General features: G+C 42.0%; 2 protein-coding genes across 2 annotated transcripts in view; one reads left to right on the top strand and one right to left on the bottom strand.

Moving 5' to 3' along the window:
* Nucleotides 1–16,807, bottom strand: part of cdk17 (cyclin dependent kinase 17) — a 66,370-nt gene extending 49,563 nt beyond the window's left edge. Inside the window, exon 1 of the mRNA XM_072673162.1 lies at nucleotides 16,476–16,807. The gene's annotated coding sequence lies outside the window, so the exon portion shown is untranslated. The remainder of the gene's footprint in view (nucleotides 1–16,475) is intronic.
* Nucleotides 16,808–21,809: 5,002 nt separating this feature from the next.
* On the top strand, nucleotides 21,810–23,728 carry teni.1 (thiaminase I, tandem duplicate 1). The gene is made up of 3 exons (XM_072673977.1): nucleotides 21,810–21,870; nucleotides 22,772–23,075; nucleotides 23,162–23,728. The coding sequence occupies exons 1-3, from the start codon at nucleotides 21,824–21,826 to the stop codon at nucleotides 23,486–23,488; spliced, it is 678 nt and encodes a 225-aa protein (XP_072530078.1). The 5' UTR covers nucleotides 21,810–21,823; the 3' UTR covers nucleotides 23,489–23,728.
* Nucleotides 23,729–26,466: the final 2,738 nt, after the last annotated feature.

Below are 26,466 nucleotides of genomic sequence, written 5' to 3'. Positions count from 1 at the left end.
TACATAAGCCCACAGTCTGGATGCTGTTACAAAACGGCACACACACACACTAACGCAAACACACAAATACTAATCTAAAAATGTCACAGGCAGCTACCCATCAGGCCTGAACAGAAATACACACAATGCCGCCTGTGTGCGTGTGTCTCCTCTCATCACCCAGATCAGTACACCATGAATGGGGCCTGTGAGAAAGCGTCCATGGCAGAGCCTGCTCAAAAAGCAGTCCGAAGGGCCTTTTCGGTTAAATGTATGAGGAGAGAGCAAGAGAGAGGGAAAAAATAAGATAGAAAAGGAAAGAGGAAATAACTGTGACAGAAAGGGGAAGTGAAACAGTAAGACAGACCTAATAATGTTTGAATGTGCTTGATTTTCACCTTTCTCAAGCTCAAAATCTTCTCTCTGACTTTATCAAGAAGAAAGAACATGTTGGAACAAAGCTGAAGACACAACAGAAGGTACGTCACACAACAGGTGACGTACCTCGGCACCTTTTATCTGGCAGGTCCTTAGAAAAAGGGGGCATCTGTCAAAGACATCACACAGCAGTGCAGAGGTGTGCGACAACTAGGATTCAGATGTCAAACTACGCCAAAGCTGGATATCTATGAGAGCCAAGGGAGTAACCATTCCAATGGGTTTTTACATTTTGATGACAGGATTTCGTTCAATTTACAGATTCAGGAATCAGGTGAATTCAGCAGTCTAATACGCTACCTCTGTGGCCCAGGAGTTCGAATGAGCCTTTGCCATCAGCGGCGAATCCAAGAGAGCACAAGTGTCCTCTCCGGTTGGGTAGATGGCGCACCCCCACACTCTGAAAAAATGATGGCCGGCACAGACATCTTTTAGATGGTGTGGCGGAGCTGGGAACCCATCGCTTTCCTCAGAGTGTGTTGGCTGCCCAGCAATGCTGGGGGCGGGGGGGGGGATGCCAACAGATGGGTAAATTGGCAGCACCAATTTATTTTCCAATTACAATAAATAAATAGGTACAAATTGTTACTCCATTTCAGGTGAAAATTTGCTATGATATAAAACAGGTTATCCGTTAACACAGAGGTTTTTTATGTTGCAAAATAATGCCCTGAAGTGCATAGTGTGTGTTTTTGAAGAAAATATTAAAGATCATTTAAAAGAATCAAGAAATGAGCAGTTAATCGACTGCTCCAACTCCAACGTGACGACACCGAAGACAACCCTGTACAGTCTGTTCTGTTTCTGCTGAAATCAGATCTAGACTCAGAGACGTGAGGGAGCAAAAGAGACATGGTCACCGTGACTAAACCGTGAAGAGACAAATATGAAAAGAAAAAAAAAAAAAACTAATTTACACACAAACACAAAAACAGAGAGGAATGTGGCAGCAGACTACCAGTGCCATCAGTGCCATTTCTTCATAAAAGCTCATGTGTGTGTGAGACTCACATGATGATTAAACAAGATGAGGAGAGACAGAAGAACCGAGGGTGAGAAGGAGTATACGAGGGCAAAGGGAGAGAGAGACAGATTTACGGACCCAATCAATTTCTGACTTAATGTCACTATACGAGAGAGAGAGAGTGAGAGAGAGTGAGAGTGAGAGAGAGAGAGAGAGACAAAAGAAGAAAGAGAAGAAATAAATCAGGAAAAACAAAGTGTGTGTGTGTGTGTGTGAGAGAGAGAGAGAGAGAGAGAGAGAGAGAGAAAAAAGTGTGTGTAAGAGCGGACAAGAGAGAGACTGAGTGATGTTCCTGACGTATTCGTAGGTCATTGCTACTAAAGCAACTGTTTCTCAGGTAACATTAAAAAAAGCCAGGGTGTACGTCTCCAGCTGGCGTTGGCAGTATGCTGACCTCTCTTCACCTCTCTTTCTCTCGCTCTCTCTCTCTCACACACACATACACACACCTTAATCATGGCGTTCTTAAATCACACACTTACTGTCCCAAACGCCTCATCACACTGCGAGATGCTAATAGGGGTACAGAGAGTTTTAGCAACCGTGTGTGTGTGTGTCTGTCTGTCTAAGGGAGATAAGGGGATGATCGCACATAATCTCCATGACGAATCAAACAATAAGCCGCAGTGACTCTAGCAGGATATTCCTCTTGTGCCTCTCCAATAAAATCGACACACAGACCCTGGTGTGAACACGAGGTCCTGACATTCTACCCTATATTCACTGAGCTCAATGAGTGGAGGCCATGGAGAAAGCCAGGTGCTGTAGTCTAGTCTGGAGCAGTGGGAGTACTTCTCAATAGAGGTGGTAATGGTACGTCGATGAGACATCATAGTTATAAGCACAGCAGCAAATGGTCCAGACAGTGGACAGAGATTGATGGACGTAACCCAAAACCAAATTTTACAATCACACGCGCACCAGAAAAGCCCAAGCTGTAAGCCATTAGCAAGTAAGACACGGCTTTGCATGATATTGGGGAAACTGTAGTATGTTTAAGAATATCGCTATAGTAAGTATAAGTAAGTAAGTTTTGTTGTCTCCCCTTGTCGTAGTCTCCTCATCTCTCTTTTTTACTTCTCAGTCCAGCAGTGATGTTGAGGTGTTTAAGAACTCCAGCTGCACTGCTGTGTCTGATCCACTCGTGCCAGACTACTAACATGCCACCACCATGTCAGTGTTTACTGCAGTGCTGAGAATGACTCACCACCCAAATACTACCTGCTCTGTGGTGGTCACTCCTGTGGGGTCTTGACCAGTGCAGTGGAACGAAGTTCTTTAAGCAATGATGATATCCTTGATATGCTCAGAAACGCATATTGCGTATCATGGTAATAAAATTGATCACAATACGATAAGAGTCTTTACTGTACAGCCCAAACATTCTGTCGCAGTATGAATACCTTTCTGACGGTTCCTGAGATACCATCCAAAATTTTTGTCCTTCATGTTCACAATGTTACAAAGGTTTACTTCGATCTGATTTACTAGGCAAGTTAAGGCTAGTTAGTTAGGCAACAGTATTCTCACTAACTGACACACCCTTGACTGTAAATCTGATGTAGCTTCCCAAAAGCTTCACATTTGTCTTGCAAGTTTTGCTTTCATTTTGTCCGCCAGCTTCACGAGGGGCTAAGGAGTGTTCTTTCCCTAACTGTTTAGAAACAGGTTTCAGTGTTGATTCACTACTTTTACTGTCCAAATTTCACACTCAGTCGTAACAACAGCCAAACATCATGCATCACTGTGCATTTTTATGCCATATCTGCATTTTCTCATGACAGAAAACTGAAGAAAAAGAAAGAGAAATACAGACACAGAGATAAAAAAAAGAGAGAGAGAGAGAGAGAGAGAGAGCGAGCGAGAGAACAGGATGAGGTTTTGGTTTTGCTCACAAAGGAAACAATACCCCAGCAGAACTAACAGGTCAGTGAAAGAGGACACCCACGTCACACACTGCGTCCCAGAGGGGGGCCACCGGCCCACATTATCCATCCATCCATCTCTCCGGCACTCTTCCTTCATTCCTCGCTTTCTCTTTAAATTCACCTGAGGGATGCTCCACTAGCCCACTTAGAAGAGCCCAAATATAGTCTGCAGCACAGGACAGCTTTCATGCATCCTCTCAAACTCTAGAACATGTGATTTATGCTTGGTGGCACTGTAGACACTAAACATCAAAACTCTTATGAAATACAGTACATTAACAGATGATATTTAAGTCAAATATTAATAATAACTTAATGGAACCATGCTGCCCTGGGTAACGAAACTTCATGCTGATAAACCTGACACAGGTTGTTTTGTTGGACTGTTGCTTTTTCATTTTCTACTTAAAAAAAAAAAAAAAAAAAAAAAAGAAGCCCACCCCAAGTGGAACATTACACACATTTCCAGAAAGGAAACTTACTATTTTGGTGCTTTAAGCTCTCCGACTGCTCCCTGGAAACACTTTGAAGCACCCAGCAAGAAACACACACAAACACACTGCAATTAAACAGCCTTGTCATCTATGAGAAGACAAAACCACCACCAAAAACTAAAAATCTATATTTGAAATGGGCCCCCATCACTGGGAGATCACGACTTCGATCCCTGCTGAGGGCACAGCCATCTGTGCCTGAGAGTCCAAGAGAGCATAATTGACCTCTTTCTCTCCCGGCCTGTCTCTTTGGGTAGGATGGCACTCCCTCTCGCCCCAATCACTCAGGACAGTGCTGGCCAACACAAAAAAGTCAGTTAGCTGATGAAGGTACCATTATCCTCCAAGTGTGTCGAGTGTGCCAGTAAAGCTGTGTCTGTGCAGTGCGAGTGGATGTGGCACTTCATATATATGGGGGGGGAGGGGTTGGGGATGTGGTAATACTGGTAAATTACATTCACCAGACACCTACACCTACAGACACCTGCTCTTGCTCATTTTGCAATACAGAGTATAACAGGGAGTCCCCTCATTGCGCAAGTGTCATTTAGGTAGGCTTTAGATATAGTAGCTGTTGAAACACCGCTGTGACAATATGCTCACATTCAGCCAAGAGCATGAGCAAGAGCATAATGTCGGATGATGACGTTTAAATCACAAACTCCACTCCAAGGCATCCTATAACTATAGCTCCATCACTCCAGGACGACAGTTCCACCGCGTAACAGTCCAACGCTGGGGGCTATATACCCCTCTTGTATACTTTCTGTTGGCAAAGCTTTTATTCAAGCTGTGTGTTTGTCCGACTAGTACATACTAAGATACCTTAATTCCAGGTCTGGAATTCCAGATACGTCCTGCATTTCTTCCAGAGTAGCTACAATTAAAACAGATGGAGGTAACCCTTTTCCTTTGGCCATGTTTTGTAGCCTTTGGTCACTAACAAATATGTAACAATTCAAAAAGCACCGACATCAGGGACAAGCTGGCCCTGAATTAGGAAGCACTCTGCCCTTCTAATTAGCCAGGGGGTGTGTTTAAGTGACCGCTCTGCCACTCGGTCTGAAACATCAGCAGGAGACTACTAAGCCCATGATCCTCTTTGCCGCTCTGATGGTCATGATGACTCAAACCTTCCTGCCATTGTCCCACAGCAGGTGTGGCATTCCAGAACACAAGCACACAATAAAGCTGTGCATATTGAGGACGCTTTGCATGACCTATCAATGCATAACCTTTGAACACTGAGTGCATTTAAAACTGCAAAGCTAAAAAATGAATCACATACTTGTAACAATATGATCTTTATAACATTTTATAGTAAGAATGATAAGTCTTACATTTCTAATACATTTTATGATATATTTGAAATATTTTATAGCATTAAAATACAAGATCTTTGGCCTTCGATTGGCACCCAATCTTTTAAATCATACCCAACATGGACAAAGGTATATGGACACACCTTAAATCACTGAATTCAGGTTTTTCATGCAGTTCCATTGCCATGGGTGTATAAAATCAAGCCTGTCTGACTGCACCGTCCAGCTGTGAAGTTTGGTGAAAGAGGAATAATGTTATGGGGCTGTTTTTCAGAGGCTGGCCTAAGCCGCTTATTTCCAGGAACCGGAAATCTAAATGTTTCAGCATACCAAGACAGTTTGGACAACTTTATGCTTCCAACTTTGTAGAACCTTTGTTTGGAGAAGGCCCTTTTTCTGTTGCAGTAGGACTGTAAAGCAATATAGGCAGTATAGTCCATAAAGGCATGGTCGGGACAATTTGGTGAGGAAGAACTTAAATTGTATGCACAGAGCTCTGACCGTAGCCCCATCTAACACCTTTAAGAAGAACTATAACGAAGGCTGTGAGCCAGGCCCTCTCGTCCAACAACAGCGTCTGACCTCAGAAATGCTCTTCTGGACGAATGGGCAAAAATTCCGAACTCCAAAATACTGTGGCAAGTCCTTTCAGAACAGTGGAAGCTGTTAGTGGTGTAAAACGGGGACCAACTGCATATTAATTACTACGGATTTAGAGCAGGATGCCACATCAACTCCTGTAGGCATACAGTGAAAGTGTCTCAAACTGTTTGTTCATATAACCTGAGCAAATTATTTACAATACCTTCAGAAAATGTCTAGAAGCTCAGGCAAGGCAGTCATGCTGTTGCGTCACGCTCACTTCTACACAACTCACAACAAACCTTTTTAGTGATGTTAAAGTGAAGCTCCCCAATTTTGTAGTTTCACTGATCAAACCTTTGCAGTTTCTATTTTTCCAGTCTGTATTTTTTCAGTCATGTGATTTAAACAGGACTCACAAACCCCAAGTCAACTAAGCAATAACACTGCTTCATTGTCAACTATTATTATTAACAATAATATATTGATGAATATTAATTAGTTGTTGTAGCTCAACATAAAATACAAGCCACCATCCCCAAACACAAGTTGCACTCTTAAAAAAAAAATAATAATACAAAAAAATCAACTTTGATACAATTAAGCCATCATACCCCTTTTTTCATTATGATGCACCGCCCCTCCTGCTCTAATTACTGACCATAAACCTTCCCTCAGGCATCCAGACCTCATGCGCTGCAGAGCCACGTGGCACATGTTTGCATGTGTGTGACATGTCTGTTTTATAAGGGCTAAGGCTGTGCATAAAAGCAGTGTGGTAAACAAGCCTTGAACAGAGTGAGTTTGACCCCCCTCTTACATGGTTAATCATTACTCCACCATGTGTCACATTATCTAGGACCAAACCTAGCCAACAGCTTGTGCATTTCCATACATATCTGTTTTACCCATCTTGGCCAACTTTCTAGAGCCCTTTTACAGAAAGACAAATAAATAAATGAATTAATAAATAACGACTGTATTACTAATTAAAAATCGACTGCCAGACAAAGCACTGATCTGGGCTCAAAGCTACGCAAAGCCACAGCACAACAGAGAGGCTGAAGTTCAGTGTACTGCACACAGCAGGTTACAGACTGCTGACCTTAAGAGCTATACACAAGCCTCTTAATGAATCACACAAGACTACTGACCCACTCTGAGCGGAGCTGATCTTGGATGCTTACCAGTCTTCACAAGACGACCTCGGTTTCGGAACCAGCTTTTTTTTGATCAGGCATTAATCTAGAGGGTTTTAGGAGATACCCAGTCTGTTCTATGGGTAATGACTGTACGAATTGGGTACATTATTCCGTCCAATATGATATTCCGGTGTCTACATTCAATACAGGTTTTGATACAGCAAAAGACAGAAAAGACTGAGATACTTAAAGAGGGCCTTATGTTAATATGTAGGCCGGTCATAATAACTTTGTCTGTTTTTTTTTGGATGATATATTGTCCCATTAATGACTGCGATAAACAAGCGGCACTTGTTTACAACAGACCCCACACACATAAGCTGAGAGGCGAAAGCAGTTTCTGTTTGTCTTGCGCTGGAATACAAGCTGCAAATGTCCAAGTATCGCTTGGATAAATGGTGTGAACGACTACTGCAGCAGTTAAACTGTATTCCACACTTTTAAACTTAATAACCTTTGGCGGTTAATCCATGGTTCAATGCATGCCAAACTGTGGGGCAGCGCTAAGTTCCACCACTACCTGTTGAAGACGGCTTTTCAAGATGAAGGTGCCGTTATTGAGGTCTTGGTCTTAATGTGTACTTCTTTTTTCTAGGTAGTACATGTCACTGTCTGCTCTAGGACTCTAGGACTAGGACTGCTCTAGGGCTCTCTGTCAGCTCTCTGTCAGAGGAGAGAACAAGAGAACAGAACAGTGCATCTGGATAAAAGCAACGCCTCTGCCAAAATACACGCAAGTAAACACAATGGACAATGTCGAGATCAGCAAAAATGATCACGGTAAGTCGATAATGTAATTATCGAGCCCTATTAATGTATCTCACATATAGATGGACATTTTACCAGATTTCCATTCACATGTAGTCATTTTGTTTTAATTAATTTTCATTACTTATGTGTTAAACAAATAAAGTATATTTACATTAAGTAAATATATAATCTAAACAAATACTAACACATTTACAATGAGTTTGGATAGCCATACATCTACAACTACGCAATGACTACGCAATATCCACAGACTGGATACAGTCGGCATCCCCAACAGGTCATCCACGTGCACCACGGCACTTCAAAATCGTAAGAAGTCAACTAGCCCAGTGCAGTGCTGAAAAATACCAGCACCTACTACAGCCCCAGTGATGTAGTCACTCTCTGGCTGAACACACTGAGCCTCAGTTCAATCCCTGTGGATCAGTACTATATTGAGTCCCAGATTACATTCAGAGCACAAGCGTTACACGGAGGACTGGCTGTTTTCAGAAACTGGTCTTTAAGATGGCAGATAAGCGAAGGAACATGGGTGTTCAAAAAACTGGCTGATGAATTGCAGCTATTGATGAGGCTGGCTGGAAGGCTGAGGGGAAAAGAAGAGGGGAAAGAAAGTTTAGACCAGGCAAACCCTGTTCCCCTGGAAACTCGAACCCTCATGTGAGGGAGGCTAAAGTGTGCATGGCTGCACAGGAGTGGGACTAAGTGGTAAAAGAGAAATGGAAGGCAAGGGGCTGAAGAGGATTTAATGTAACCAGCAATATTAATGGTTTAGCTGTAGAAGAGTAATCAACTCTACACACAATAATGCTAATTAATAATAATGTAATTTAGTAATCAGCAAATGCAAGAGGACACTTGGGAGCTGAAAGACGTTTTCAAGGACCCACGCAGCAAAATAGAGACACACACCGAGACTCGGACAGAGTCTGCAAAGGGAATGAGCGCAGAGATCTGTGAAACCCCCTGTTGCTTAGTGATGTCTGAAGGAATGTAAACAATGTGCTTGGAGTGGCACTGAGCTCATTCCACGGTGGACCCCTGCACATGTACGCCACCGCTCGCGCACACAGTGCAAGAATGAGTGACACCAAACTGTCAGTCCACTGTCAATATGCCTCTCCATAAATATTTTAGCCTCTGTAAGATGAAAAGACACCACAAGAAATGCCCTACTTTGCCTTTGCAGGCATCTCTTGTCTGCATGCAGCTTCAGGAAGATCCCAAAAGTCTAAGATTCACGGTAGAACAATGACATCTTCCAGTCCTCCCAGATTAAAGGCAGAGTCATGTTTTGATGGCCATGCAACATTGGTAAACAGCCACTGACAGCAACACAACCCCTGCGTCACAGTTGGCAAGTTGTACTTTTCATGAAATGCAGTTTTCAAAGTTTCTCCAAATGTACGTTTGCTAATTGGGGCCAAAGGGCTCCATTTTGACTGTATCGGCCCACAGCATTTAATTTGTCATCGGTCATTTCTGTGTGCATGCAGCTTCAGCAAAATCACAATAATTCTGGGATTCACACTATAAACAGATTAAAGACCAAACAGTAACCGAGTAAGTACGTTTTTCTTAAGAACGAACAATAATGAACCATAACAGACCATGCTTAGGTTAAAATAAAATCCAAAACAGAAATGGGCCTGTCCATTAGGTTCTGTTTCTGAAGGGCAGTAGAATTCAACATGCATAACAATCATGTAAACTGTCAACTACGCACTGCAGATTTACTGATAACCTTCAACACATTTTTTTTATTTTTTTTATTTGGGCAATCAAGTTCAATCAAGTAGTCATGACATAGTCCTAGTGCTTGCATGTGTAGTCTTCTTCTAATGGAACAGGAAAGACATATGTAGACATCAAGTGTAAGAGATGTTTTATTAACAGTGTATTAGAACTTAATCACGTGATCATGACGGCTCGAAATAACAGAAGAAAAGTTGGGGAGAATCGGAGGAGATGTGGGTCTATATGGGTGTGTTACAAGGGGTCTGAGATCGATGTACAGGAAAAAGAGGCACACAGAAGAGCCGTGTCTGATGTAAGAATAGGCACTGGATGGCACTGTGGTCATTGTGTGTGTAAGCACTGGACGTAGGTTGACTCTGAGCGACCCAATACAAAAGAGTCTTTCACAACCTCAAGGGGTAGGCTGGAAGGGTGTGACTTTGGATGGGGTCACTACTAGACACATATACACAGCCCAGCAAGACAGGACTTAAAATGTTCATGTTCTAGGTTACAATTCTGATCCCCTCAACCACTTAGAAACTTTTCAACCTTGCAAAAAAAAAAAAAAAAAAAGGGGGGGGGGGGTTGACCTCCCTGATACGATAACAAATCACTAATGCACACACTGCTGCATTCCCTGCATGGCTGAAATAGCTTCCATTTTACATGCTGCAGAGTTTAGGGCTCAGAATGTGTGTGAGAGAGAGTGAGAGAGAATGAGAGAAGAGAGAAATTGAAATAGACAGAGCGCATGAGTGGCCAAATGCCCAACAGCTGCCCGGGTCCCCGTGAGTACCAATCCAATTCACTGGCCAGCAGATGCCATTCCTGATATTAAACAGTGAGCAGAACAGCCCTGATTTAGGCCAGTCCTGTTACCAGCAGAGTCCAGTTCCAGAGTCTGGTTATAGGCCAATCTGGTTAAATGGGACACCTTGATGAACTGGCAAACATCAAATGACTCACATCAAACGCCAAGCTACATCAAGTACGAAGTCACACAGACGCATTATGTCATCTTGATGAATCAGTCACAGAACGGTCATCTGTGACTTTTAAGGTCAAGAAGCCACTTCCTTCAGACTCCTTCCGACATTCCTGCTTACAGAGATTCTTTGAAAATCACACTATGATTTTTGGTGCTTAAAAAAAAAAAAACAACACTAAACGTTTCATTAAAAGCAGATCTATAGCAGACCAGAAATTTGTAGCTAAATACTAATAAATAGTAACTAAGATTTCAGTCATGAGATTGCTTGTGTGAATCCTGAAAATGCTGGGAGACCATTAGAAGACAACTGGTCCGGTTTACATGGCACATTATTTTAATTTCACGTGCAGTAGTGCCGTTTTCAAAGATGCACTGACATGTGTCTGACATGAGAACTGTGGGCCCCATGTCAATGCTGATGCTCATACATAAACATCAACCTGAATTATCATAACAAAGAAATACAGAATTTACAACCTTATGCTGTTTGGCCAATTAACACATTGTGTGATTTTAATGAGTAGTAGAGGCAGCCTCTGTGATAAAAAAATATATATATGTTTTTAGCAAATCCAAAAGCACAGTAACTCTGAACATAAAAAATGTATAAATAATAAAAAAATTAAAAACCATCAAATATTGCCTGGGCAAACTCAGGGCAAACTTTGACTGAAATGCACAGCTTGTTTAAGATCTACCCACAATTTTTCTATGATATTTAGGTTAGGGGGCTGTGAGGGCCTTTGATAGTCCATGGTACATTTTGACATTTTCAGATTCACTACTGCAGTCTTTTTTACAGCTCATTTGACATTTGCATCCAGGATTTGCTGGGTGTTTTTTTTAATGGAATCTACTCCCTTCATAATCAGTCATTTCCCCCCCAACAAAGTTTCCCCTCAGCTTCGAGCTCTGTTGTGCTTCTTATGTCCACTCATTTTTTTTTCTTTCAGTTTAAACTCAATTAAAAAGAGCAAAAGTCCTTGAATTTATTTGGCCAATATCGAAGCTGTAACTTGGAGCCATACTGCATCTCGAGCCCCGGAAGTCCGAACTGTCTGTCTTAAAAACAGTCTGCACTGCAGAAACAGCAAGCTGAATATACTTAGCCATCTTATAGTCTCTTTCTCCATTCTGAGCATCATTTACTTTCATTTTTTCAGATATTTAAACATTTGCTAAGAAGAGCCCATGTTTGATAAGAGTCAGAAAATGTAAAAAGCTTGGAATAGTGATTCAGTGGACAGTTCCTTCATACATTTTGTGACATGCCACAGCCTTCTTTTTTTTTTTGCTACTCAAGGTCTGAGACCTTGTCAAACCTTGCTACACCTGTCTCGTTTCCACTGTACATGAAACCTTGAATGCGGCACTGCTGTTCTGCTGGTACGTTCAGTCTGCCCAAATATATGCAAGCTAACAAAAACAGTACTAAGTATTGCATACAGTGGAAAGTGCCACACTGAACACCCCTGTACCGAAACCAGACACAAGTAGGTCAAATTGAGTCTACTAGCTCCCTCAAGATGTCTGAACCACCGGTGCTGTCATTGTGTTACTGCTAGAGACGGCCGTGAGGCTTCAGCTAAATTCATGACAACCGTGTAATGCCCGCCTGTGACATCATAAGGCACCACAGCTAGTGAACAGCAGTCAATTATCAACAGAAGACAGCCAAGAAAAGACTTCTTTGGCAGGCAGACTGCTGGCAAAGTTTAGAAGGTTAGCAAGGACACTGAAAGCAGCTTCTGTGCCTTTACCACATATCCATCAACACAAAATAACAGAATTCAGCATTTCTGGGCTTTATGACTTCACACTGCAAAAGAAATTGATACAGTCAATGAGGGCTAACCTCAGTCCAAACAATACACAATCAGGGCGATGCTGCAAAACACCACACAGTGAATGATGCCATCAAGCGAGGACTTACTTAACTAACTTTATGTAATAAGAAGGGTTGAGAGCAACCCCCTATAAATGCAGGCCATGTTTAAGTGAGTGCAAAAGAGCAAGAGAGAGGCAACTTGAGTTCCTGTTAGAGAATGGAAGACAGAGGAATATTGGTTTGGTCTATATTAAATATGAAATGTCATGAAGAGGTAAGATTCATGTGGGTTTATAAAAACAGAAGGGCACCCTGAACTGGAAGGCACCTAGGTTTTAAAAGCAATAACGTTGAGTACAGAATATGCAGATCACAATTTAACAAGGCTTAATTTAGCACAACTACAGCAGACCCTAAGGCACCTGGCACCTAATTTTCACACGTTTCAGGCCTCATTAGTATAATATAATTCAGGTGGTGCTTTTTTTAAGGAACTACATTTCAATACCCTGCCCGATCCCAAAGTCTAAATCACGGTGCCATGTCATTTCACCAATTCCAAATGACAGAATTTGAACTAAAGTGAGCGTCACTGCAAAACAGACAACATGTGTAACACATACCAACAGTTGGAGGGCTGTGTTGGGAGCAAGTCGGAGTGCTGTCTGGACAGAAAACATAGTTCCCTCTAAACATTTCCTGTGTTATGGAGAGCGCTCAGGCCAGGTGCTCAGACTGCACGTACATTAACAGAGTGGAAACGGCTATGTGGAATGCAATCTTGTAAACAGTCTGTTTTCTTAGGTGTCTGAGCGTGTACACATCAGGACACATGTTTATAATATTTGTGAAATGAGTTGTATCCAAATGAAGCATTGGGGTGTGATACATCAGCTGCCCTTGTGTCCTTGACCTACTGATTCAAAAAGACCTGAAAGGAGGGAAAGAGAGAGCAAGCTAGGGATCAAGAGACTTTGGGTAACATTATCTAGTGCCAACTGATAGCCATTTTCCCCAGTGTAGATCGGGTTTCCCAATGGCTGCATCTTTTCTTTTTTCCCTCTCTCTCTCTCTCTCTCTCTCTCTCTCTCTCGCTCTCTCTCGCTCTCTCTCGCTCTCTCTCACACAATTAACTAAAAGAAAAAGTGCTAATCAATGCAAGACAGGGTCGGATACCTTCAGTGCCACTAATGCTCGGTCTTTTCTCTGGCTTTTTTTTCACATTCTCACTTTACTTCTTGTAATACCGGGACATATAAGGGATTAAGCGTCAGTATATCCTGTTACATAATAATTCTTTGAACTATTACAGCACATAACAGAGAACAAGTAATACTAAGAGCGGAAAGCATTTGAACACGGTGAAAATACACAGGGGGAGGGGTGGGGGTTAACAGTACTGCTGCTTTGTCTAACTGATCCTGTCCTTTTGCCTGTATGGAACAGTCTCAGTGTATGTCAGGGGCCATGTTGTTAAAGTGTGCAATATGACTAATTTATCACTACTGTTTCTTGCTTCTCCAGGAATACAATTATATACCATGCATATACATACACACACATATATATAATATATAAAGACATATGGGATATATTAAGGGATATCCCAATCTATTTCTTTGCCCACTATCCGATCCGAGGACCCTAACGTTGACCGTCAGCCGATACCGATACCTGATCTTTGTGTTTATACTAATACTTTATACAAATAATATCCTAGCTGTAGCAGAGGGTAGCAAAGAATCTTGGCAGAGGGAAGAGGGCCTTAAAAATACCTGGATTGTCCCCCATGTCACCGGATCGAACTGGGGCACCCCTTAAAAAAACAAACATACTAATTAATTAATTTAAATTAAATAAATGTGTTTGGATATAACTCCTTGTAATCCGACACTACTGAGGCATTTTGTCTGCATGTCATGTCAATATACTGCCTTTAAATACTGTGCTAATATTTGTACTATAACACCCACACTATACAGCTGATTGCAGCCACATCAGCAGATTTGTAAATTACAAATAATCAGAGATCAACATTGGCCCAATATTCCATATGTGTGCATCCCTCAAGCAGCCTTATTACACATGCTTGTACGCACTAAAGAATAGAGATGCAGGGAAACTGGAGCAGAATACCAAAAAATAAAAAAGCAAATAAAAAAAAAAAACATGCATCCATGCATATTCGCCGTGATCCATTGTAATAAAAAGAGTTCACAGAAGACACTGGAGTAACAAAGGCCACATAACACTGCTGATCTACAGGGTGGATCTCACGCACTTATTTAACACCAGACAGTGTTCCTCTTTATGAGGTCTAAACCCACTGGGATAATGACAAATTGGCCTACGTTACCATCAGTGTACAACAGGGGCACAACATCCACTTATGTTATATTATATTATATATGAGCCTGAACCACACCATCCTGGAAGCATGCATACTAAACCCACCCACACACACACACACACACACACACACACACACACTTCTGATTTGGGTCATTCGTGCACCGGCTGCAAGCCAGGCTGCTGAACGCACTCTCATTTCCATCTGAAGAGCCTCCGATAAAACGATTGAGCGCCAGCCCTGGCGAACTACTCCACTGGCCACCGGCCCATACTGACACCAGTGCTCAGCTGAGCAGGATAATCACACACACACACACACACACACACACACACACACACACATGCATAAACATGTGCGTCACTATATGGTACTACACACTTTACTCACACTAACAGAGCAGCTATACAGGTCATTTACACATACCACTAGACTTGTCCCAGTACCCAAAGTGTACCAAAGTAGGAGCAGTGGTGGCTCAGCGGTTAGAGCGCCGAGATATTGATAACAGGGTTGTGGGTTCGATTCCCAGGCTTGGCAAGCTGCTACTGTCGGACCCTAGTGCACTAGTGTGTGTGTTCACTACCACAGATGGGTTAAATGCGGAGGACACATTTCACTGTACAGTGACAAATACGTGCACCTTTACCTTTACAAACCCCCAGCGTATCTGCAGCACATGCCCAACACGTAGTACGACAGTGCTCGTTTCCCTGCAACTCCTTAAAGAACCGAAACCTGACGACTCCAAAAACACTGACAATTCAGTAGCTGACCACGGTCTTCAGTTACAGATGTGTTCAGAGTTAGGAGGTCTCCTTCCATAAAATACAGAAGCCGGAGAACAGCATTCCTCTCCATCCATCCATCGCTGTCAGCGGGCTCCACCTGTCCGAGCAGAGGCTGCATAAACACAGCTCAGAGAGCTACAGCACCACCTGTAACAGCACGAGTGATGCCTCAGAAGAACCACTTTCAGAGGTGATAACACTTGATGTGTGACCTGAAGTTTCTCAACTAATTCAAGGATTCTCCACCCTTGAAAGCCACTTCCGAAGTTTTGACGAAGATTCTCACTATTCTGACATTTACGAGAAAAATTAAATCCTTAGGAAGATGATGGGATTAAGGCGGTCCTAATGGACCTATGCCACTGCTAACTGAACCATGTGAGGTACTTTAGGAGATCTAGGAGGCTGGTCAAGAGCTGTTCCTCAAGCTACCAACTCCATAATCTGACCATGTGCCCCCTACCCACCCAGGCTGCAGTCCCACACCAGGGAAGAGCAGGCAGGCAGGCAGGCAGGCGGGCGGGCAGGCAGGCAGGCAGGCAGCTCTCCGTCCTGTGGACCAGCCTGTTTCCTTCTCCTCGTCTCAGTCTCTGCAGCATCTCCATGTTGTTGTCACGTATGGCTTTAGCTCGGATGTCAACGTAAACACAAGCACACCAGACCTGCAAAGACGAGCAAGCCAGAGCTGGTGTTGTCCCCCTCCAGCAGCCTCAACGGCAATAATCCACCACAGAGCAAAAAGGCAGCAGTAACAGCACGACTAACGCGTCTGCTGTTGATTAACAGACAGTAATAAGTGCTAATTTGACATTTCCAGGTATTAAAGCGAGCGAGAACCTGGCTGGCTGGCTGGCTGGCTGGCTGGCTGGCTGGCTAACTTCGCTCAGGGTAGACGAGGCTCTGGCTAGGCTACACCACGACCTCCCTGCCGCCGCGGCTACACGCTAGCTAGCGATAGCTCTCTGGGTGACGTTTGAAGCTCCTCCGCTGAAAATGCGAAAAATTCAAGGACGAAATGTGAGCCAGGAGACTTACCAGACAGTAAAAGAGCTGTTCCGAGCCGAGTCGAAGCCCTCGGCGACTTCCCGCAGGCCGGATGCCGTCGTTTCGCCCCTGTCTCACCGCAGCCTGTTGTCTGCGGAGCGGTTCGCCTCGCGAGGGCTCTTTAATTCAAACTCCAACGGTCAAACCGGGCCGTTACGGACAGCCGGTTCTCGCGGAGCTGCTGGGATCGTCTCGCCTTGAGCGGACGCCGAGGCCGGCCGTAGCGGGAGAGGGGAGGGGTGATCGCGGATTTGCTACCCGTCTGCTGCCGCTGCTGCTGCCGCTGCTGCCGCCTCCGCCTTGACTCTCACAGCGGAGGAAGAGGAAAACGAGCCGCTGGACTGTTTACCCCAGCAAGCCCGACAACGCAGGGAAACACCGCCGCCTGCAGGCAGAAAGAGGAACGTCGTGTGTAGCGCTGGTAATGTGAGCCCCCTGCTGGACAGTTGGGGAAAGCGCAGGCTTGCTGCCTCGATTCCTTGTTGTCCATAGATGGGAGCAGCACTTTGTTGGATTGAAGGAGCCCCACAAAATACATATTCCGAGATCTTTCACCGTTTCATAGCATAAAATTAAATTTTAGATAATATCTTACTCAGCGGTTAGAGCGCCGGGATATCGATACCAGGGTTGTGGGTTCGATTCCCGGGCTCGGCAAGCTGCCACTGTTGGGCCCTTGAGCAAGGCCCTTTACCCTCTCTGCTCCCCGGGCGCTGGAGTTGGCTGCCCACCGCTCTGGGTGGGTGTGTGTGTGTACTCACTGCCCCTAACACATGTGTGAGTGTGTGTTCACTACCAGATGGGTTAAATGCAGAGGACACATTTCAGTGTACACTGTACAGTGACAAATACGTGCACCTTTACTTATTGCTAGCTAGCTTTTAGAAGCCCAAATCCTATCCTAAGTTAGCCTAGTGTAGCCTAGTGGATAACAACATCGGGCCTCATTCACAGTCCTCATTATCTTTTTAGGAATTTTCTTAAATCTGTTTATGAGAAAAGTTTTTTAAAGCGCAGAATTGTGATAATGATGGATCCCATTGTCCTCGTAAATTGAAGAAATTCCAAATAAGAAAACACAGGGAATGTCAGAAGCGTTGTGAAAACTGTGTAAGTGGGCTTTAAGCAGAAACAGCTGGTGAATGAGGCCTATTGCCTTCCCCATAGCTAACTGGTGTTCGATTTCATGGCCAGACAAGCCCACCACGCTACGCCAATAAGAGACAAAGTCCATAAATGTAAAAGTCATGTTATTGCAGACCTTGTTATGTAGAAAAAAAATATATAAAGAAATAGGGGTTGATGAGTGCCCTTTCAGTGTGCATCCAGCAAAGTGGATGAGCAATCCTACCCAGAGGTTAGAGATCATATCCTGACATAGACAGCCACTGTATTAAATCCCCACGTAATGTATTTCTGACATCTGTCATTTTTTCTGCTGTTAAAGCAACAGTATGTAGAATTTGACCTAAAAATAACAGCTGCAGAATCATATAAGCAGACTGCAATGGGGAGAATAGCATCTCTGTCATTACCGCTCCAGGCCTTAACACTGCTACTGCAGTATGGATCTTCTGTGGAGCCCACGAGCAAACAATACTAACCCTCGCATCTTTTTTTTACCCTCATCCCCCACTTATCACCCCTGAATTAGCCCCACCACTTATTGACCTGGCTTGATCAGTGCATCAGATCACACCTCTTTAAGTAATGTCGGGACAACAGCAGTTTATGTGACCTGTTCCTGAACCAGATGTTTAGCGAAACAACGGGTAAGGTTTTCATGGTGAAACTGTTGAAAGCCCCGCTGTGACAACACACCATGGGTCCTTTCAAAACCTCCCCTGACGAGGCCGGTGCAGCAGCACAGCCTCCATTATCCTCTGAACATCACTTTCAAAATGCTTCAGTTTGGTGATTTCGAAACGCTATTAACAGCAGCATTAGGGGCACTACGTCAGCAGTAACAGAGCGCAAAGCGGAAGTTCACAGAATACAGAAAATAAGGAATCAGGAAAAGTGCCGGTCCTACTAAAAGGATTCAGTACATGTAAGAGTTTCCCAAAAAGTACAGTATAATTCACTTACACAGAAGTATTACTCAAGCTTCAGCTGTATGCTGTTGAGGATTTAGGAGACTGCTGCGTGGCCTTTTCACTGGCTTTTGTTGTATTAAGACCAGTGCTGACCCTCAGGTCACCCTGGGTGTCCGCTGTGGTTAGGATCTTTTGGCTAGGGGGGGCTTGTTCAGTGTGACAGGCTTTCATGCTGTGTGTAAAACTGATCTGATAATTGATTAGAAACTTAGAATTTTTGGATTTTTCAGAATATTAGGTCTGTATAGTAGAGACAGCAATTTAGGTCCATGAAAAAAAATTCTGTCCCAAGATTTAGGTGCAAACGCCTTGGCAGCTCTGCTGCAAAATCCAGGGGCAGGCTTTTTTCCTTTTCTGGAGCTGAATTTTCCATCTCTATTGCTTGGTTGTAGAACTGTATCTGGTGCTTCATGTAGATCATGCAGTTCTTATAGACCAATAGTGGTAGAGAGAAGGCGCCAAGGTTCGGCTTAAACAGACGCCTTTAAAGCTGTAGAAGCAAACACTTACATGAAATTGACCTGAAATCCCGCATTTGACGCATTTTTTATGTACCGCCAACCTGTGTGGCCATAGATTGTGGGTTTGAATCCTGAGCCTTGCTGCTTTGCCAGAGCAAAGCGCAACTGGCCATGCTCTCTCTGGGTGGGTAGATGATGTTCTCTCCCTTCATCAATATAACTATAGTTACTTTCCCCCGATAACATACCCATGTGGGGCCTGTATGGTTGGGTCAAATAGAAACTAGAAAGTTTTGTTTGTGGGTTCCATGTTGGCCCCACATTCGGATGCCCACCAGGCTCAGTAATAGGAGCAGGAGGGGTACCATTTGGATTGTACACTACACATTGGGCCTAAATGGTACCCATGTACGATTAGGGTGGGCTGTAATGAGAGGGCCCAGTTGGATGCTTTGGATCAGTGTCATGTTGCATGATCTAAGCCTCAGCCTTAGTTTATGGACAGGAGAGCTCTTAAATAATTCTCGTAAAGAATTATATCATACAGAGCAAAATTCATGATTCCCCCTAAACTTTCCTGATGCACCATATCCTGCCCAACCCATCACACTATCACCACCATGCTTCTTACTTTGAAATACAGGTGTTTCTTGGCAAACTGCAAGATCCAATTTGGCAAAGAAACAGGCCCCACAGAATGATCACAGAATTCAGGCCTCTGTAGTCTCTGCAGGGCCGTAGCCCTCTGTCCCTGTATATATTCCTCCATGGCCCATGTTTCACTTGACTTTACAAAGTGGTGAAGAAGCCCCAGCTAAGAGGTCAATGGCACAGTCACTTGGAATATTGGGGGGACAAGTGTCTTTTTCACACTGAAAACCTCCTGGAGATCCAGATATTCTGTTGGGATTTGGATTGTTTCTCAACCTCAGGACTTTTAATTATGGTGGCTTCACACGACAAGGATAAACAGCTGCGAACACATTTGGGGGACCAGGACATAGCAGGTTGTGTTATTTTAACCATGGGAGCCTAAAATGGCTTTATGAACAGCTGGCTTCCCATCTAAAGTGTGAACTGAGGCTGGGTGTTGTAGTTTGGTAATGGTGATATTTAGAGAGTTTGGTGGGACTAAGGGCTTAATGGAGCTGGGTTCCAGCATATGGTCTGAGGCATAGTCCCATCAGTCTTTGCAGGCCAGTCTCAGCAAGAGATAAGAGATACGGTTTCAGAATCACAAAACAAGAATAGATGATTTGAGAAGTTACTCAATTATTTACATAGTAACTTAAATTTACCATGGAAACATGTAGTCTTCCTAATAAATGAATCACATTGGAATAGGGCTGTCAATGCATTTTTACATTTGTGTTTAAGGCAGCCGGAGCCAGAGTGAGCACTATTAGCCTTGCTCTGCCCTGGTGGGTAGATGTCTCTCTCTCTCTCTCTCTTTCTCCAAATCACTTCAGTATGATGTCGGCTGGCACTGACGTCTACTAGCTGATGCATCAGAGGTACGAGGCACTTAAAAATTGGATTTGGAGAAGTTACTCAAATATTTACATAGTAACGTCAATTTACCATGGAAACATGTAGTCTCCCTAATAAATGAATCACATTGGAGTGTCAATGCATTTTACATTTGTGTTTAAAAAAGGATGTAATTTCAGAAAATTAACAGAAAAAAGGGCAGCCGGGACGACATGAGCTCCAAAAGCATATTTACTGTGTGGCATATCTCTGTTTCCAAATGAGGAGTTAGACTGGAAGGTCACCTAATAAAAAGTAATGTATTCACAGAATGTGGGTATTCAAAGCGTGAAGTCCCATCATAGTCCCATCTTGCTTACTCAGACATACACTATATGGACCAGGGGTTTGAGACACCTATGCATTACACCTACAGGAACATTCATGAAATCCATTTCTAAAGCCATAGGCATTAATAAGGAGCTGGTCCCCCTTTGCAGCTATAACAGATTCTTCAGCATCTTCTTCAGCACTATGCTCTGAGCTCAGCACTCGGCCCTGACCCCGCTCTGTAACTTTACATGGTCTGACACTTGGTGGCGGAGTTGCTTTCTGTAGTTTGTAAACGCTTCCACTGTTCAATTATACCACTCACAGCTGATGGTGGTATGAATGTATGTCCCAATACAGCGTCGGTTGGTGTGGCGCAACAGATAACACCACCACCTACCATTGCGTTACAACAACACCATGTGGGAGACCAGGGTTCAATTCCCGGTCTGGGTGACTATGCTGCGCTACACCAATAAGAGTCCTTGGGCGAGACTCCTAACACTACATTGGCCCTCCTCTGTAATACGAGTAACCTTGTAAGTCGCTCTGGATAAGAGCGTCTGCTAAATGCCATAAATGTACATGACATACACAATACATACATTGTGTATGTCATTTAAAAACTGTTCACACAGTTAAGTAATCCATTACATACATATTACATTTCATAAACCATAAGTATAAATAACCAGGAAGATAATTAGTAAGTTCAACCATGTCAAATTCGAATGTATCTGAATGAAAGCAGAAATCGCAAAGTTTCTTCTTGTACTGATGTGACACTGTGATTACTCTGCTTTCGTTATTTGTCAAATGAGTCTTTAGACATACTGGAAATAGTTTGCATAAGGCAATCAAAGGTGTCCCCATGTTGCCACACCAATGAATGGTATTAAAGAAGGCATCTCAACTTGTGTCACTTACAACTGTAATGTACAACAGTACCGCAGCAGCTGTAACTCCACTTACTGATGAGAAGATGAAGTCCGCTGCTTTTTACTGCTTACTTGTTCTGTTATTTGTGGGGTAAGGACTGATTACACCAATTTCCCCTCAGATTTGTATGTATGTTTAAGCTTTGCATCGAGTTTAGTCATCAGTCTGGAATTCTTATTAGTTTATTTCAACTATAATATTATAATAATATTATTAGCAGATTATGTACAGTGTGTTATGATCATTCATTTGGGGAGTGGGAACGTCAAATAAGAAAAAAACTTTTCTTTAATCCAGGCTGCCATGCAAAGTTTAAAAAAGAGATAAAAGAGATTAAAGAAATTTAAATAAATAATAATTATTAACAATGATAAATATTTAAAATGATTAAACTTTTAATTTGCATCTTAAATATTAGGTCTAACAACTTACTTACTGAGAGTGAACTGATGTGAGGTTTTTATTTTTATTTTAATATTAACAATATTTCTATATTTGAATTATAGGATATTAAGGGTATTTAAGATTTATTAAAATAGAATATTTTAGACATTTATAAATATTTTTTGCGATATTAAGATTTTACATAGTATTTCATAGTTTTCCTGAGACCTTTACATGTTTTGTTTGTAAATGCAATTTTTGAAGCGTCACTTAATTTGAATTAAGTTTCTAATTAAAAATCAAGTTACTTTGAAAAAACAGTGCTTTTGTTCACGAATTATATGTATTTATATTGTGCTTTTTAGTCAAATATCTCATCAGTACGCATTTGTAATTTTCATAAGACACAGTTATCCTATCTCAGGATTTCATAGATGTTTTTGCATGCTTTTGTTCATGATGTGACTAGTGCAGCCCATGGGCCAGTGGAACGGTATATATAGCCTACATTGTATTTATGCATCTATTTAATAATAGATTTATAAAGCATTAGCTATGCACCTCTAATACTTCAGATGCTGATTTGCTTGCTCTCATATCTCTGTAGCTATGGTGTAACATCTAAGCAACAGGAGGATGTCTACGAGTATCTCTGGAACAACAACACAGACATTGCCAACATGATGCTCAGGGCTGACTTCTTGGTACAAATGCAAAGTGGCACCCTGCAGGCCGAGCGCTACGTCAACTTCACCCTGCAGGACATCCACTACATGCTAAATGTGACTCAGATCCTGAAGAAGATGAGTGAGAACGTCAAAAGGCCATCAGACCTGAGAGATTTCATGAAGGGCAGATATAGTACTTACAAGCTCTTCTCAGAGTCATTTCTCAGTCAGTATTTCCTCAAGGTAAGAAAACGCCGGACAAGTACTAGTGCAGTCATGCAATTGTTTATAGGCAATGTTCATTTATCTCATAAATGTCTTGACTACAGGATGCACCACCTGTCAAACCCACACCAGCTATGAAGAAGTATCTGTCTCACTACCAAGAGGTGATAAAGAAAGAGAAAGATCCTATCTATTTCACTGTGGCCCTCCTGCCCTGCTCCAGACTTTGGCTCTGGCTGGCTAATAACTTGGACATACCCAAAACTAATGCCTACTACACATGGAAAGAAGGCAACATGGGTGGCCACCCTGAGAAGCATTACAAGGCCATTCTGAACAAGTACCTCAACACAGAGAAGAAAGTGCAGAAGGCCAACATCATCTTCCGCATGCAAATGCAGAATGAGCATGACTTCTTTGCCTCTTCTTGAGCTAATAAATGACGCAAAAAGGGGGTTGTTTGGAGTGATTCATTAGAAGATCCATGATTCATTCAAAATGTTCAAATGAGTGATTGTCTTAACAAATATTGAATATTGAAACATTCTGTAAGGAACTAGAATTGGTTCTTCTTTGCCATTGCTCTAAAAATGTAAATGTGTAAGGCTTGTGATTTGGCAAACTCTTATACTTTTCATTCAGTCATTTTAAATATACAAAAATACTATAAATAAACACTCTTAAAAATAAAAACTCTTTAAAATTACTCTTGTTTCTCTTGTTTTTTTACCACTGTAAAGTGTCCTTGGATTTCAGAAAGGCGTTATAATGAAATTCTCTCTCTCTTTGTCTCTCTCTCTCTCACTATATATATATATATATATATATATATATAGTGAAGTGAAGCTACCAGCTGTAGTCAATCATGATCACTATATATATATATGATCACTATATATATATATATATATATATATATATATATATATATATATATATATATATATATATATATGATCACTATATACAGTGGGGAGAACAAGTATTTGATACACTGCTGATTTTTCAGGTTTTCCCACTTGCAAAGCATGTAGAAGACTGTAATTTTTATCATAGGTACTCTTCAACTGTGAGTGATGGAATCTAAAACAAAAATCCAGAAAAATACATTGTATGATTTTTAAATAATTAATTTCCATTTTATTGTGGGAAATAAGTATTTGATACACCAGAAAAAGAAACTAATATTTGGTACAGAAACCTTTGTTTGCAATTACAGAGATGAGACGTTTCCTGTAGTTCTTGACAAGGTTTGCACACACTGCAGCAGGGATTTTGGCCCACTCCTCCATACAGATCTCCTCCAGAGCCTTCAGGTTTCGTGGCTGTCGCTGGGCCACACGGACTTTAAGCTCCCTCCAAAGATTTTCTATTGGATTCAGGTCTGGAGACTGGCTAGGCCACTCCAGGACCTTAAGATGTTTCCTACGGAGCCACTCTTTAGTTGCCCTGGCTGTGTGTTTTGGGTCGTTATCATGCTGGAAAACCCAGCCACGACCCATCTTCAGTGCTCTTACTGAGGGAAGGAGGTTGTTGGCCAAAATCTCACAATACATGGCCCCATCCATCCTTCCCACAATACGGTGCAGTCGTCCTGTCCCCTTTGCAGAAAAGCATCCCCAAAGAATGATGTTTCCACCGCCATGCTTCACGGTTGGGATGGTGTTCTTGGGGTTGTACACATCATTCTTCTTCCTCCAAACATGACGAGTGGAGTTTAAACCAAAAAGTTCTATTTTTGTCTCATCAGACCACATGACCCTCTCCCATTCCTCCTCTGGATCATTCAGATGGTCATTTGCAAACTTCAGACGGGCTTTGACATGCGTTGGCTTGAGGAAGGGCACCTTGCGTGCACTGCAGGATTTTAATCCTTGACGGCATAGAGTGTTACTGATTGTTTTCTTTGAGACTGTGGTCCCAGCTCTATTCAGGTCATTGACCAGGTCCTGCCGTGTAATTCTGGGCTCATTCCTCACCTTCCTCAAGATCATTGATGCTCCACGAGGTGAGATCTTGCATGGCGCCCCAGACCGAGGGAGATTATCCGTTATTTTGCATTTCTTCCATTTTCTAATAATTGCACCAACAGTTGTTGCCTTCTCACCAAGCTGCTTGCCTATTGTCCTGTAGCCCATCCCAGCCTTGTGCAGGTCTACAATTTTATCCCTGATGTCCTTACAAAGCTCTCTGGTCTTGGGCATTGTGGAGATGCTGGAGTCTGACTGATTGAGTGTGTGGACAGGTGTCTTTTATACAGGTAACGAGTTCAAACAGGTGCAGTTAATACAGGTAATGAGTGGAGAACAGGAGGGCTTCTTAAAGAAGAAGTAACATGTCTGTGAGAGTCAAAATTCTTACTGGTTGATAGATGATCAAATACTTATTTCCCACAATAAAATGGAAATTAATTATTTAAAAATCATACAATGTATTTTTCTGGATTTTTGTTTTAGATTCCATCACTCACAGTTGAAGAGTACCTATGATAAAAATTACAGTCTTCTACATGCTTTGCAAGTGGGAAAACCTGAAAAATCAGCAGTGTATCAAATACTTGTTCTCCCCACTGTATATATATATATATACAGTGAAGTGAAGTGAAGCTACCAGCTGTAGTCAATCATGATCACTATATATATATATATATATATATATATATGATCACTATATATATATATATATATATATATACAGTGAAGTGAAGCTACCAGCTGTAGTCAATCATGATCACTATATATATATATGATCACTCTATATTTATATATATATATATATATATATATATATATATATATATATATATATATATATATATACAGTGAAGTGAAGTGGAGTGAAGCTACCATCACTATCAGGATTTAGGTGTCGCTGGTCCAACACACCTTGGGGGCAAATTTTATGATTTAATATATGAGCAGGACCCCCCAGCTCCCAAAAAGTGTGACAAACTCTAACTATTGGGATCAACTTTAACATTGCAGGACCATTTTAATACAGTTCACTAATCTTAAAACAATCCCTCATGAAGATAAGCTAATCCTCCATTAGTCCCACAGTGGGGAAGTTCACAAAAGCTACAGGATTCTTTCAGTATTGCTAGAATCGTATAGTAGATTTAGAAATCACAAGTATGTGCAGATATTATTGGTAGATTTATAGGATAAAACATTATAGATTATACAGAGGTATCTAGATATTACATTTCTACATCTTGCAAGGGTTGTGTCATTTCATTATATTCATTATCAATGAAATGATGTCTTATTCAGTGATCTAAATTACATACAGTAGAAAATATGGGGAAATATGGGGATATATATATATATATATATATATATATATATATATATATATATATATATATATATATACATATTGTGCTACTGCCAGTTATATAATCATGTCC

Source organism: Salminus brasiliensis, chromosome 2 (genome assembly GCF_030463535.1).
Source record: "Salminus brasiliensis chromosome 2, fSalBra1.hap2, whole genome shotgun sequence".
In the NCBI taxonomy this organism is placed as follows: Eukaryota; Metazoa; Chordata; class Actinopteri; order Characiformes; family Bryconidae; genus Salminus; species Salminus brasiliensis.
The sequence above is the reverse complement of the archived record's forward strand: the minus strand, read 5'-3'. Positions and strand labels throughout refer to the sequence as shown.

Excerpts from the sequence above, each read along its gene's own strand:
- teni.1 (XM_072673977.1), top strand. The coding sequence starts at position 21,824 with ATGAAGTCCGCTGCTTTTTACTGCTTACTTGTTCTGTTATTTGTGGG. Across the intron at positions 21,871-22,771 it reads CTTGTTCTGTTATTTGTGGG|CTATGGTGTAACATCTAAGC; the intron begins GTAAGGACTGAT and ends ATATCTCTGTAG. Across the intron at positions 23,076-23,161 it reads TCAGTCAGTATTTCCTCAAG|GATGCACCACCTGTCAAACC; the intron begins GTAAGAAAACGC and ends TCTTGACTACAG.